The sequence below is a fragment of the Mycteria americana genome, chromosome 3, assembly GCF_035582795.1.
Source record: "Mycteria americana isolate JAX WOST 10 ecotype Jacksonville Zoo and Gardens chromosome 3, USCA_MyAme_1.0, whole genome shotgun sequence".
NCBI classification, from domain to species: Eukaryota; Metazoa; Chordata; class Aves; order Ciconiiformes; family Ciconiidae; genus Mycteria; species Mycteria americana.
The window spans coordinates 80,409,611-80,425,437 of record NC_134367.1 but is presented as its reverse complement, the minus strand read 5'-3'; the positions used below and the strand labels follow the sequence as shown (position 1 = coordinate 80,425,437).

Here is a 15,827-nt window from a genome sequence, read left to right as displayed (position 1 = left end):
TGTTAGTGGTTGTTACTGATCAGTTTTGTATTCAAACCAGAATTCTGTTTTAACCCCAGTGCCTGAAGGAGCATTAGAACTATGACTGAGGATGCTCAGTTCTGGTTCAACCAGGAATTGATTATATCACCTCCTATGGCCTGTGCTGTACACAAAACCAGAACAAATCAGATCAGAGAGTGGCCCTGGCAGGCCTTTCATGTATGAATACACTGTTGGAAAAGATCGTACTGTGTCTACAACTGAAAAACAGTTATAAAACATAACCTACTAAAACACATAAAAAGATAGTATCCTCCATTAGAAGCAATGCTTAAGTTTGCCAGAAAGACACCAGAGAAAAAAAAATAATTTCCCCCCCACCCCAATTTGTCTGCTCTGCTAAATTTTGTAAACACTGCTTTCACTGTTTATATGAGGAAACAACATTCACTTGGTGTTGAGTAGAAAGGGAACAGGAAAATGCAACTGCAAAGCCACAAACCTTGACAGGACCACCACTATTGAGTCATTTTTTTTAATTGATGGATTTCAGTAGATTATTGCCCTTTAGCTTTCTTACTCCCACCTTTTAACTTACCCATCCAGGAGAGATGTTAGCAAAGGGGCCACATCCGCAAATACTGTGTCTTGAGACTCTGAAGCACTGTAAACTCTGAGGAGCAAAGTGCAATGATTAACTGAAGAAAAAATATAAATATAAATATAAATATGTTGTCACAATACAAGAATACAAACTAGGGAAAATGTAGGCCAGTGACATAAAACCTGTGACCTGCCGACATTTCTATGTCCGGGGACTGAAAATTAGAACTCCAAGGTTCTCGTGCACTTTTTGGGAGCAGCTGTTGTCTGTGCTGGAGGGAATGACCCGCAGGTGCACACTTGTGGCTCTCTGAGCTCATCCTAATCCTTCTGTCTGCCTCTCGGGCAGGCAGAGTCTTTTTTCAGGCTGTACTGGATCCCTGTTACTTTCTCCCACCTATCAGACTGGGAAATATCCCTGGTGCCTGTGTCTCCTTTGTGTCACACTAAGGAAGGGAGTGGTCAGGTTGTGCCTCCCTTCAGATGTGGATAAGGTTTGGGAAAAAAAAAAGAGGTACAGAGGCTGCAAACTTGCCTCGGGACTTGTCTCAGAAGAGTCAGTGGCAGAGCAGAAATCAGAAGGCCCCTTAGGGTCATTTTTAAGAATGGTCATGTTCAAAACGTCTCTGTGGGCAGCATCAGCCTAAGGTATTTCCATCCACACCCCTGCTCAACTATCTACTCTGAAATAAACCCTTCACACTAGAGGGAAGGGTTTCTTTTACATTGTGATGTGGATTTCAGACTCATTTTTAAACAGAATGAAAGACAATTAAATTGAATGAGTTATTCCACCTCTTAGAAAACAGCAATGACAGTACAATCCTTGGGCCAAAACAACGATGTCTAAAACAACTGCATACATTTTTTCACATTCAAGGGGGGAAAAAAAAGCTAACACAGGGCTCTTCAAAGAAATTCTTCCTCCAACCCTTTCAACTATCAAGTTTGTACAACATAAAATCAAGACCTGAAAATAGGAAATGATCAAAGGGAGGAAATTCTGATCGTAAAACATGGACATCCTAACTAATTCATTTCTTCTCTAGCACACCAAAAACGTATCCTCCCCAAGATTACAGCCTGCAGCAAGTACTGTTTATACAAGATGAACAGAATCTAAAACATGAATGTCATTAGCCACACTTAAGTATTTCAGGTATGACTGTTTATCTTTGGAAAAAGCTTCCTTTTCTGATATCTTTCTGTTGATTCTTTTTTGTTGTTGTTGTTGTTTAGCTCTGTTTTCCAATGAGTGATGTGTGTTCTTTATAGCTTATAGCAACATGACTAATTAGAAACAGGAAATTTGGTAGCAGCAAACGTTACAAAGCATAGTTACTTTCCTGTGTATATAGTATACTAGTACACTTCACTTAGCAGTATTCTGCAGCTTGTATATGATACTACAAGTTTAACTGAAGTAAGATATAGTGTGCTCTTTAGCATTTACTCAAGCCTCTTTGTATATTTGACCAGGATCCGGCCACTACAGTCTATAGCCTACACAAATGCAGATTTTGTATTCATGTTCTCCATAAATAAGACTGTACAGAGGGATCACTGATAAACAGATACAGAATTAGAGCCAACCCACTTAGTTCAGCATTTTGTTCCTGACAATAGCCAGAGGAAGGAGCAAGAAACACTGTACTGGCTGGAGACACAATAATTCATCTCTGTGTCTCATCCTAATCCTTAAAAGCTGTAAACTGGCCTCAAAACTGAAATATGAGTTGAATCTCTGTTTCAAAAAAAATATTGTAAGAATTAGTATTCAGTTTCTTTTTGCATCTTGCTGAATTCTTGGCCTGCAGTAACATCCTGTGGCAACGTGTTCCACAGTCTAATTGTAAGTTGCATGAAAATGTACTCTCTTTAATCAGGAAAGGAGCACTTGTCTGGCTTGATGGACAAATACTGCTTGTCTTGCCATTCCACTGATGTGCTGTCATACTACACCGAGAAACCAACAGATATGCAGAAATGTGGCACAGTTCGTACTGGGAGGACAGAGACACCGAATAGCAATACTCCATCCTTGCTTTGCATGCATACACACATATGCTTCAGTAAACTTTGCACATCAAAGCTGCAAAGTCAATATAAGAGAGCAAAACCACTTCCAAACATTTTTCTCTGTTTCATTTATCATCTGCAATCAATGAAATATTCATTAGCACCAAGTCCTCCACCTTAATCAACCAGGCCTCTAACTGACTATGTGTTGAAATATTTTCATCTTAACACATCAAAACATTTCAGAGCTATTACGTAAAAAAACCCAAACCTTAAAAAGGTATTTTAGAGATGAGAACATTCAAACTGTCTTCACTTGCTGTTGATGGGTTTTGCTGTCTAATAAAGCAAACGGATTGCTACTGACCACAACCAGCGCTAGAATCAACCAGTCTTAGTAGTCTGCACTGCAAAGTAGTATAGCCGTAGCTAACTATGTCGGGTTCAGGTTCTGGTAGCCATTCAGAGGAAAGGCACAGGCCTCTACGTTACGGTAACTACTCCAAATATTTATTCAACTTCCTAAAGGGGTTTTACTGCCACTACTTAGCTGCTGTGGTTCAAATGCTACCAGTACCCAAATGAAACAGTTTAAAGTTGGCTTGAACTAGTTTATGCTACACTGTAATCACAGCATGGGCTGAAGCATGGACACCCACTTAATTACCTGTCTGAGACCATGAAAGATGCAGTAAATCCAGAGAATCTCTTCCTATAAGCCCATGTATTTTTACCAGAATGATAACAAATTTGTCCCTGTGTAGTGATTAATTTCACCTTGAAAATTCTGAGCTTCTTTTTTATTTTGCTAACTGATTCACCAATAAAATTATAAAAGCATAACATGCTGAAAGCTGGAATTTTCTTCCTGAGCTGAAATCAAATATTTTGACATTTATTAGTTCCATAAAACTTTGCTAAAAAAATAAACGTTTTTGAGTTCATAAGAACCATATGCTCTTCTGTTTATAAAAAAAGAGCTGTGCTGGGACGCTGAAAAAACATTCCCCAAGAACTGCATTCTTTGGGGGATTTACATTTTTTTAACCCTTTTCCTGATATCAGGATCTATACCACATGTCCAGAGTCACAGCACCTCTGGAGTCCTGTGTCAATACCATTAACTGTGTTGCTCTACAGAGTTGAATTCCAGCATTATTCTGCATTTACTTCAACTGGTATGGCTGTGTTAGGTGCAGCTGAAGGGTGAGAGGAATTACTTCGAGTAGCTTAGCAGACATGCAAGGGGGCCATGTACCTTGAGAGGTCACATGTGCCTTGTATCAAGGGAGTCCTATAACCTATGGGGTCAGTAAAGCTTACCCAAGATTTGCATTATCTCAGGAATTTTCAGTTGTTTGGTGGCCTACAACAGCAGTCCCCAGTCTTCGTGAGTAGAAAGAGGCAGCATCTGAGAAGGATGCCTCAAGGAAAGGGTGAATGACTGGCAGTGTTTAGCAAACCTACAGCAGTTCGGGCTTAACAAGCTCAGACCTTAAGTTTAAACCAGGACAGATAATTCATGTTGGATACATTTGACTTTAAATCAAGTTTTGCCTTCAAGCAAGGAAGCATGAAATTGTCCTCGTGTTCTGTTTCCAGAGGGTTTTGAAGCATGGTTAAGGGTAGAGAGCCTACTGTATGAGTCATTGCAATGTACAGATGCAAAGTTTGAATTAGAAAAAAAGACATGGGGCAAAATTTTGTATTTTGTTGTTTACAGAGATCTCATTTGTATTAATTTAACACTTCATTCCTGTTTTCAGAGGTTCAGGTCAGCTCCATTCTGAAAGAACATAAGGCACCTTTCAGCCTGACTCCCTGCAATTTTCTGTCATGCAGACTGACTCTCTGGTGTCTCATAAGGCACAAACACCAATTAAAACCGTTATCAAAGCTGGTGCACTCAAAATCTCTCTCATCTATGTGGATTCTTGAGCATCTAATATGGAAAGGGGTCACACCACAGCCTTTCCCTCGGGGACCACTGATTTACATGCCACTACTCTGTCCTGCTGTCTATGTTCAGGCCATTTTAACTCTAAGGTAAAAGTAGCATGGCTGAGCATCAAGTCTTACAAGTCCTCAGCCCAGTTTCTGGCTCAGTCATGCTGTATGTCTAATGCTGAAGTCGCTCAATCCACCTCAAGTCCTTACCTTTAAAATGTGGATAACATTTCGCTATCTCGCAACACGTTGCAAGGATCATGAGAGCTACTCAGACTGTGAAGAGGGTTAAATAGGTCTCTACACAGGTTTCAAACTTAGGCATATCAGTAGTCTTCACCGAGAGGGAAGACTAAGTGTGTCATCTATATCCTGAAGTGCATTATTCCGTCCTGGGAAGAACATGAATACCACATAAATGCCTACTAAAAAATCAGCCTTCACTATACAAATCTTCCAGCAATCCAGATTGCTACGCAGCACTACCCACCTCTCAAACTGAAAAGTCTTGTTTATTGATGAATGACCAGGACGGCTACACTTTACAAGGACAGTTTCCTAAGAGAAAAGCAAAATACTTACAGTTAATATCATAGGCGCACACACACACAAAGAAATATTTATCATTTCTAATGTTCCAGGTGACAGCAGTAATTAAGGATCATGAAGTCCAAGCCCCTTCTCCAGCAGTCACCAACGCATGAGGCTTTAGAGCCTGTATACTGCAGTGAACTAGCAAGACAACAGGAAAGGATCTCAAAATACATTCAGATTATTAAAGAACAATGGACACAAAATATGTGCACTTAAGTTCATGAGAAAGATCCAAACTCTTACCTGAACTTCTCATGTGCTTAGAATGCCACAGGCAAGCGAACCTAACCTCCCTAACTGCCACCACAGGTAGAAAAAATGGCAAAAAGAGCCTCTTTTATTATGGGCCAGTTTTCACAGTGCCTTTTGTGCCTCTTCTGAGCAGAAGATGCACATTTCATAGAGTAACAATGCTAGTCCACAACTGTGAGAAAGAACTGCACTAGCACACTTGGTAGAATTCCACGAGTTTTTAGTGGAATCCACTTTCCAGATGGATTATATAGTAGTTTTTCAAGTCTGACAGATATGTAAGCAGCTCTTTGAACTATTACCAGAGCGTAATCACAGCAGTCTGGCATGCCTTACATAGCAACTTCTGTGCCCTTCTGCTCCTCACGGCATATGTTGCTTAATTGCAGAGAAAAGTAAAGAAAAAAAATGTGGGGGTTTACAACAATTTGGGTGGAAGCTCACTAGCACACAAAATACTTCATCTAATTCAAGGAGGTTTCCTAGCTTAGTAACCTGTGGTTACATTACTGCATTTGATGGGAGTGCTGAAATTCCTACTGTGCTTCAGACAAGTAGCTTGGAGTGCTGAACTAATGGCCTTCAAATGAGTATTGCCACAGAATGAAGTCGTAAAGAGCTGAGCAAATAACGACTGCATAACAGTATGTCCAGCATGCAAATGGCTAATAAAAATCAAATTTCTTGTTTTGAGTTTACAAGTATTTCTTCCTCTTTGGAGAAGGCCAGTGTATCATTATCAACCTAATGATGACAACACTGACTCCACAGAATGAGCTACATTACCCATGCCAGTACTGGTAAATCTAGTAGCAGTACAGATGTGAGTACAACACTGCTACAAAATGGCCTGACAAGGAAATTCTAATAGGATCAGTAACCAAAAAGCTCTGGGGGAAGGAGGAAAAAAAAAAAAAAAAAAAGGAAAAGGATACAGAGTTATGGAACACATTGAGATATCAAATTTACTTGCAGACCAGCTTTCCCTAAAGCGAGAAATGGGACAGAAAAAACTCAAGTTGCATAACATCGAAACAAAAGAATTGTTAATAGGCAGAAGTTTCATATAAGCATTGGTAATGGCCTTCCTTTCTCAGGAGATGAGTATCACCATAGCTGCTGGCCTACAGAATTTCATCAGGTTTCCCTGTCAATAGTGCTTGTGAAATCCATACAGCTGTCTCACATGAACACTGAAGAACCTTTTTTTCACCCCAGAGGCACAGAATACTCTCAGTCTGAGTTCTTTCAGGGCAATATGAATCATGGAAATAACAAAAGGATACTTCATAAATATTCACAATCTGTCCTGACACCCAAGCCTGACTCCCCAAGCCTGGGGAGCAGTTCAGGGAGTGAAATTCAGTTAGGCAGAGAAATAATTTTAAATAAGTTATATGGAATAGTGCATACAGACATGATCACAGAATCCAGCTTTGATAATCATCATTTCTTATCGCTTGTTACTGCATACCTGCTGAAGGCTATGCCCCCTTTCCCAAGACTACTGTTCCACAGCAGAGCCAATGTAAGGGAGACTGTGACTGCTCCTCATGTTTCACTGTCAACTTCAATGCAACCAGCTGACATAGCACTGAGGCTGACACAGACAGCTTAAAGGACTCCCTGCACTGGGTGAGCACCAGGGGAAGAAACCTCTAGCTGGGGATGGTGATAAGCAACTGGGGAGCAATAATGTGTCCAACTGCTATAGCTACATCCATCTGATCTATTACAAAATTATCTCTCAAGAAAAGGAGGGTCTTGTGAATCCATGTTTTCCCAGTCCTATCGTGAAGAAACAGCAGAATCTTGCACCTTCCCTGATATTCAGAGCAGCCTCTTTGCCATCCCCCTTTTCTCAACTACTCACAAGTGAAAACCTCAAAATTATTTGAAAGGAATTAATCATGTAGAGGCAGCCAGTTTCTTTTCTCTGTGACAAAGGAAGTTGAATTCAAACATCACTTCAGGTATTAGGCTAGGGCAGGTGCCTCAGGTGCCTATGCAGTGGTGGAGAGAGACAAACATATTTAAAGTTTAATTCATATCTTAGGTGAATGACTTTACCTCTGGAGGTGGCTACTTTTCTTCAGCAACCACAGGGGGAATCTGGAGTGATTAGGCAGCTCATTTAAGTGTCCACATTTGGTGTTGTGAATCCAAATGAAAACATAGCTACTCATTCAAATATGACACCTAGATTCACTAGTGCACACAGCACACCCTGCCAGAGATGGATGAAATTACAGAAAAGCAGCAAGTGTCAGAAATCACAGAATGGCTAGAGGCGGGAAGGGACTTACAGAGATTGTCGAGGCCAACCCCCTGCTCTGAGCAGGGTCAGCTACAACAGCTTGTCCAGGACCATGTCCAGTCACGTTTTGAGTATCTCCCAAAGACGGAGACGCCACACTCTCTCTGGGCAACCTGTTCCTGTGTTTGACTGCCCTCACAGCTTCTCATGTTTAAGCTGAGTATTTCAGTTTGCACCATTCCTCCTTGTCCTGTCACGACCAAGAAGATTCTGAGCATTCAGTACCTCACCTACTCATTTTCTCAGGTAGTGACAATATCAGCACTGCTCAATGTCCTAATCTATGTGGAGTAGTTCAACCTGATGTGTAGTGTGTACTCACTCTCCACCATTATTGCACAACAAGCCTCAGGAGAAAGGCTCAAACAGTTGTTACTACTATGCTGAGGAGCTGGACATACACAGAAAAGCAAAAAGAAAACTTAAAAAATCTTAAAAGTAGCTCAAAAACTGAAATGAAATACTATTCTGTACATCCAGTAAAATCCTAAGCCTTTTTTAGACTCAGAATCAGAATAATCATTCTCTAGGCAAGATCAGCAAGATTATAGAAAAGATCACGTGTCTTTTGAAGAATGATATGAATTTCTAAATAAACAAAAGAAAAAAACCACTCAAAGACTAAATGGAATTCATGTAGTCTCAGTCTCACAAAAAGATACACAACCATTCTGTCCAAGTGTCAGTTCTGCCTGTCTATAGACAGCTTGAAGGAAGTCTTAACACAGCTTCTGACAGAAGAGAAGCAAAGCTACTTTATACTGCAATTTCTGTTGTGAGCTTTCACTACGAGACAGATGTTTTCCCTATTCTAGTTATAACATGACAAAGTTGTAGTATAGATGAGACAGATCAGCATATTACTAGAGCTCCAGTCCAATCCAGGAACAATGTCAAGCTGAAGCTTGTCCGGAAGATCCAACCATAGTTTCCGATACGTATGCTGGACTGCGTTGTGACTGTGGTTCTCAAATGCTTTCTAACGCACATTAGCTCTACAATGATCATGGCAGAAAACTGCCTGGTTATGTTACACATATAAAGTGTTTTCAAGGAAAAAATCTGGAAAGACAGCCATGATCTAAAAAGCAAAACTAATAAACTCAGCACCTCTATCACAGACAGTCTTCCTTCACCTTGATCTAAAATTTCTTTAAATCATAAATACTTGTCTGGAAAATGGTTAACTTGTTTCTGGAAATAGGAGCTTTGACTGTGTTGCAACTAAAAGCTCAATAACAAATCAAACCCCATAATTTTATCTGAAAATTGCATGTTTATCCTAGCCACAAGCGTAATACCTTCAGCTGTTAAAAGCAAAATAAGCAGGCAATAAACATTGTTTTCCTTTACTTCTGTTAGATTAGTCTAAATTGACTGCTTTTTGTAAAAAGTCAGTTGTACTTTTATCCTCCCTCATGAACTTGGATGCCTTAAACAAAAATATTTATTTTTTCTTAAAAAAATTCACATTAAGAAAATAACACAAAGACTTAAGGTGTTTGATCAAAATTACAAAGCATTTTAACCAAATAAATGTCAAGGTAAACCAATAAAACATTTGAAGTCAATGTTGTGTTTTCCAAAACCAAGAAGTTAGTATCTTGCAAATTTCATTTTACAATCAAGTCCATGCATACACTTATTTTCCTGGAATATTTCATAAGGACTTTTAAACATGAGAACAGATTAGCATATTGAGGGTTACCAGGTCACTTTTTCACACCAACTAAAACTCATGAATTGGCATAAGCAAGCAGATACTGCTTTGCCTGTAAACATATAGATACTGTAATATATCAGATATCTCTATGAAATAATCCAAAACGTAGATATTATCTAATTTCATCTTCATGCAATAAAATTTAACAGGTCAGAAATGGTCATGGCATTTTATAGTACAATAAATGGGTCACAGCATCCAGAATACTACGTCTACCATTACAGATCCCTGTTTTTTATCTCCTGACTTATTTACTCTTTCTCAGCTGACTCTTCATGTGCTTCATTAGTTTCCTAACTGCATATATATATACACCTAAGTATCCACTTTATGCAACTGAGATCTACCTAATGAAGCTATAAGTTGGGAGATTTAAATGCATAACATACTATAGGTCACTGCAGCAATATTTTAAGCACTATACTATAGAAGAGAATTTGGCTAATCACCTTGTAAGTAAGAGCGAGCAGCCAACTAAGAACTATGGCAGCTAAGAAAATTAAAACCCAAGTTAATACTTTGACCTTAGCTCACACTACTGTGCCTTTTTAAATTTTATATCTTGGTAATGGCCTCAATTAATGCTGGAACGTCACCTGGATTTGCAACCTCAATGCTCATTCTCCTTCCTCTGATGGATCTAAGCCAGGACACTTTAACATGCTTGACTGCAGTACCACGTAGGTTGTTGTGGTTCATGAGATATATTTCTCTCCTAATGCATTAGTTGTGTTGCAATAATAAAATGAAATAGGCCTGACATAATTTTAGAAATAGTTACAGGAAATACAAGTGGCTCAAAGGGACTGACTGCAGGAAGTCTGCAGCAGTTTGACTACTACAAACGCACAACCTCTGGTTCATGGATGACTGCACCAACAGAAGCTCCAAGCTATTACTACTACAAAGAGTCAGGATGAAAATAGCACAAATCACCTCCTATTGCACCCATGGGTGATCAAAGCTGGGCACTGATTGACAAGAAAGTACCTAATTTTTTTTAAACCCCATGGTTCACATGTCCCTCTTGTTTCTCCTTCTAGTATCTGTGAATGTGCTTTTCAATTTCACCATCAAATACTCACATCATCCGCTGCATATGCCACTTTTTCTGAAAAGTTTCTTTGCCTGTAAGAAAAAAAAAAGCCAATAGGGAAAAAAAGGTACCTTTCAAACCATAAACATTACATTTAGCTCAGGAAAGTCAATGCTCAAAATGTCTGTGAACTACACATTGTCTGAAGAGTATCTTTCAGAATTGCCATTATTATTGTACCCCATGTACCTACTAACACCACAGTTAATTGTGAATAAAAAACAAATTAAAGTGCAATCAAGCAAAATAATCTGCTTAAAACCAGAAAGTTAGAACAAGCCCAATTCAGACTAATTCACATGCAAACCATTCTATTATTTTGAGATTGTAATGTGAGCTTGTAACAAGAGGCATTCACTTTATAACATTAAAGTGAAAAACACCCTCTTTTTAGGTATTTGTCTCTGATCTTGTATCCATTACTAGTCCAAAAACTGACTGGGATTGCTGAGGTGTATAAATTTATTCATGTGTGTGTTTTGAGAATCAGTCCATAGTTTTACAACTAAGTTTTATTTAAATTACTTGTTGATATATTAAGAGAAGTTAGTCTTAACAATTATTTGTTTGGCCCAGTCCCTCCTGTTTTACACTGCAATTCAGCACCTGACTGCACTATTCCATACAGCAACAAAAACAGTGAGTGGGTTCCTTCATAGGTATATCAAGCACAGGTTAATGCAAGTTTCCCCTTCAGGCTCTTTGAAAGTTCTTGTCTTCTATTTTTGATGTTGTTTTAATTAAAACAATTCTATGTTTTTTAAAGATTTGCCAAAAATTTATAAACTTTAAAACACTGAACATACTCTTTTAGAACTACCAGCCAGCAAAAGTAAAATAAAGCTCCAGATCAGTTATTTATTGATATTGAACCAGTAAAATGATAATTTTACTCGTTTCTAGCCATCCACCTAGTTTTCCCCTTCTTTCTTTGTTTGTGTATGTTTCAATCCCTACCTTCTTTCATGTTAGTCATCTATGGAGAATTCAGCTTGTTATAGCACATACTTGCATCTAATCCCTCTTTTTCTTTTGGATCTTAGAATGTTTTGACACTTCAGTTACAGTAAGTGTATTATAAATTAGGGATGCAGAGCCAAATTATACTCAAAATAGAATTATCAGTTTTTGTGCTGACACCAAATCTGTTCTATAGCATTACAAAACAACTGTAATGCTGAGTGTGTTTCTCTACCCACTACTTCCGACAGTTATTACATTACTATATCCCAGAATTTGTATAGGATAATGAATATACTCTAAACTGATTGCAACTGTGTTACTTCTGCCAAGCCAGGGATAATCCTGGCTTGACAGAACAGCTATGGCTTTCTATTCAGGTGGACATACTTTTAGACAAGGGGATGAGATTGGCTAAAGCCAATATAGCAGAAGAAAGAAAAGAAAACAGCAAGTAGTTTTTATGATACCATCGTCGTCTCCCCACACACATAAAAACAGAAAAATCAAGAACACAGTTGTTCTCACATACATATAACTGCTGTTTTCTCTGTATACTAATTATGAGTCAGCTAAGAACTAATGTAGCCAAAATAAATTACCTATCTTGTGACATCAAATGTCCAGCAGCAGTATCAAAAGGTAGTAATGGTCGGATCCTGCAGTGGACTCTGATATTTCCTCTCAGTTCCTAGGGTTAGAATATTAAGATGTGTTTAACACAAACTACCGCAGAGGATAAATACACTGGAATCTGTGAAGCAGACATAAATGTGTTTAAGAAAGCAGGTGTTTACAACAGCACAGCCTTAGACTCTGTGGAGGGAAAAATAGTATCAATATTGCCTTGAGAAGTTAGGAGAAAGTACTTGAGGAAGTATGAACTCTTCAGAGCTCTGGAAAGGTGTAGCCCCCTCTAGTCCATATACGGGGAAAAAAAAAAGGCTTTCAATCTGAGCCACTTTCCCCTCTTCAGTCTCCTTCCTCTTTACTTGAGCTTCTTCAGAAGCTGTATTAACTCAACAGACAAGATTACACACTCCGCTTCTCTTCCACCAGCCCTCAGGAAGATGTGGAATATAAAACATTTTGTACCTTTTCCTCTCCACTGTGTCCATACATGACTAAAAAGCCAGTAACTGGTTTTTCTCTGTGGGCTGTTTCAGACTTCAGTTTATCTAACCTGGTGTTTTTCCTTCCTTTTTATTGGTGATCAGTTCTTCTTGTTTTGTATTAGTGAAAACGGCTTGCCTGTGATGGCTAGTGACCACTGGCATTAACTCCCCGCTGCTTTGGGGAACATCCTTCCAGTAAACTGCAACACAAGGCAGAGTTTGGAAGGTAAGTACTTTTTAACAAAGAACTTCATTTTCCCAGGTAGAAAAACTTAAAAGAATTTTGTTTGAAGGTGGTTTCTAAAAATCAGGTCCTGAATCAGGCAACCCAAAACTAGTCATTTGGGGAGTGGGCAGGAAAAGTAAAGTTAAAGTACAAAAAGGAAAAAATTAATCCCGAACCATCACTAATGGTTGAGCAGGATACAGCTAGATATATTTGGAAAAATAAAAGAAGACCACTCTGCAATTTCAAGTTAATCATTTTAAGAATTCTAAAACAATTTCAGAAGTGCAGATTTAGAGAACAGGATGAAGAAACTCAAGTTTTGTTCACTATTCAAAATGGATGGTAGTCCTCAGTGCAATATGTTCCAGGAGTGCATTTGGAAGATGCTTATGTAAAAAGAATGGGCTGGGGCTTATTGTAAGACAAATGTGCCTCAGCAAAGAAATGCATCGTATATAGACAGCTGGGTGAAGTGATATATCCATGAAAAGTATATTCATTAGTTTTACTGGCAAGGAACTTATGGGCATAATTACAACAAAATAAGAAAATGTTCTGTCATTAAACATACTTACAACTAAGCTGTTATGTAGAGCTCTCCTCTTTTGCTTTTCTTTCTCATATCTCTCTGTCACCTCTTGTAGACACTGCTCAAGATCAAAAGCTTTTATCTGAAACACTGGAAGAAGAAAGCTGTTTCAAAGAACTAAATTCTGTGGCTTTACAAGATGAATTTTCCAGTAGCACCTCAGGAAATATAAGCATAAACCTTTTCAACTTCTACCAAACTTAAATTAGGAGGGTTATTTCCTGATTTACTAGACACCTCTGAAAAATCCCATCATACTTATTGCTATGAAATGGCTAGGCAAAGTTACAGATAATTACCACAGGTATACATGTGAAATCTTGAAAATCAATCAAAAAGATAAGATATTTAAAGGCAGTTCAAACGTGTCCATTTAGTTAGAGGAATGTTATCTGTCAGTGAAGCCTGAAACCTAAACTTGAATCAACCTGCTTCTGGATGGGGCTGTCACTTGCAAGGCTCATGCCATATTTGCAGATTATTAGATTCATGCCAGCTAACTTTACAAGAAGTTAACCTATCGTTTATCCTCAGCCTCATTAACAGTGCTACTAATCCTGTAAAACAGGTACAAGGTTCCCCTTTAAGATAGGTGCACTCGTTTCATGGGTAGGATTTCATAAAAAAGATTGATCTTTTGAACCCCAAGGAGTCTCCTTCACAAAACTGAGGAGAGCAATATGAGTCATTATAAAAGCCTTCTAACTTCACAAATGGTTTTATTTCAGCCCAATTACATTAACACTGAGCAGGCCTAAAACAAACATACAGCCCAGAAGGCACATAATGTCACTGTAAACTTGTGTATAAAGCCAGCTTTTAGGAACCCCAGTGGGATATCAATCTCCCCAGAAATTAGTGAGCAGTCTGAAGCTGTAGAGTAGCAAGCAGTCAAAACCATGGTCTGAGAGCTGAGTAGCAGGATGGCCACCAGCCTCAGTATGTACTACCTTATAAAGGAAGGAACAGACTTAAAATCTCAGCATGTCACACACATGATTTATGCTCTCTGCTATAGACTAAAAATCAGATTACTTCAAGGGACATTTGTCTACACTAGAGATTTCTCGGATCTTATTTTTGTAATACCCATGCTGTTCACCTCCAGCTCATAATGCTCCTCCACAAGTGCATGCATGCAGGGGAAACATGACGGTAATAGCTGGGGAATCAATGTCTAGGAGTTTCACTAAGAAAAATCCTTTTCTTGCATGCTGTATGTGGGGTAACATAGTATGCCTTAGTTTGGAGAATCATGTGCAAATATATTACAATAAATTGTCAAAAGTGACTCTTATACTCACTGACAGCTACTCATACAGTATTTTTCAAAATGAGAGGTTGGAATCCATTGATTATTTAAGTACTCTCCATAATAAGTATCTTAATTTATAAATTTGTGTACACACAAACTTTCAGTTCTTGAAGTCTCTTGAATAAGCAGTAAAGTTAGCAATAGGTGCTAAGGGTACTCTTCCATTCTTCCAGTCTTGAAAGAAAAAAAAAATTACTAGTTTGTTTCAATATTTAAGTGGTCTCTTCATGAGGACTGTGAGAAGCCTACTGGACAGTTTCAGTTAACTTAGGCCCTAATTACTCAAATTTTTTTTTTCTAAGTAGCCCTCCTATGATGAAGATGACTGTGAAAACAGAAATCAACTTTGGGGCTTCCTAATTTGACACCAGGGCTTTGAGCAGACAGGTGAAGGACTGTGATCTGTAGAAAATGAGACAAGTTGTTGCATTTAGCAGACAATATTTTGATATTTGTAAGAGTGAACCATCAGTTTTAATGTCCATCTTCTGTAAAGCTTTATGTGCAGCACAGAAAAACTTCCTGAATAGAAGCTCCACAGAACAAGTTTCCTAATGTATAAATTATTTCTGAACTTTTAATTTCTCTAAAAGTGGAGCTATACAGTTATAAACATTTACTTAACATTTTCCTAGTTTTCTCCTTGGCATCAGGTGCAAGCTATTCAGAAGTTACGTTTTCATCCATAACCTAGGGGAAGCCACTGGGTTCATCTGTTTTAAAATACTAATATAGCACTCTTCATTATTCAAGAGTAGTCGTCACTACATGCCTGCAGCCATTATAGACATCCCTTTCCCTCATGCTTTGCCCATCTCATCGACCTATACAGAAACTTTCTGGGAGCTGGGAATGCTGATTTTTCTGTTTAAATGTCACTGAGCACAGTTAGGATCTTCATCGATAATCAGACTAACAGTTGTAGAAGAATGATGGCTTGCAAACATGTTCAGGATTGTAATGTTTCTTTAATTGACAGTCCTGGTTAAGGAGCTTTCCATTCCCTCCCATTCAGTGCTGCACCAGACCTTCTGCTGTGCTCGCACAACTGCTTCCATGGTCACATGGAGGTCTAAAAGCAATCCT

At 38.6% G+C, this 15,827-nt stretch overlaps 1 protein-coding gene across 1 annotated transcript in view; it reads right to left on the bottom strand.

The window, feature by feature from the left end:
• Positions 1–15,827, bottom strand: part of KIF25 (kinesin family member 25) — a 42,808-nt gene that overhangs the window by 16,937 nt on the left and 10,044 nt on the right. Inside the window, 5 exon segments of the mRNA XM_075495804.1 lie at positions 581–655; positions 5,042–5,109; positions 10,523–10,565; positions 12,096–12,184; positions 13,413–13,516. Coding sequence (XP_075351919.1) covers positions 581–655; positions 5,042–5,109; positions 10,523–10,565; positions 12,096–12,184; positions 13,413–13,516 — 379 coding nt within the window.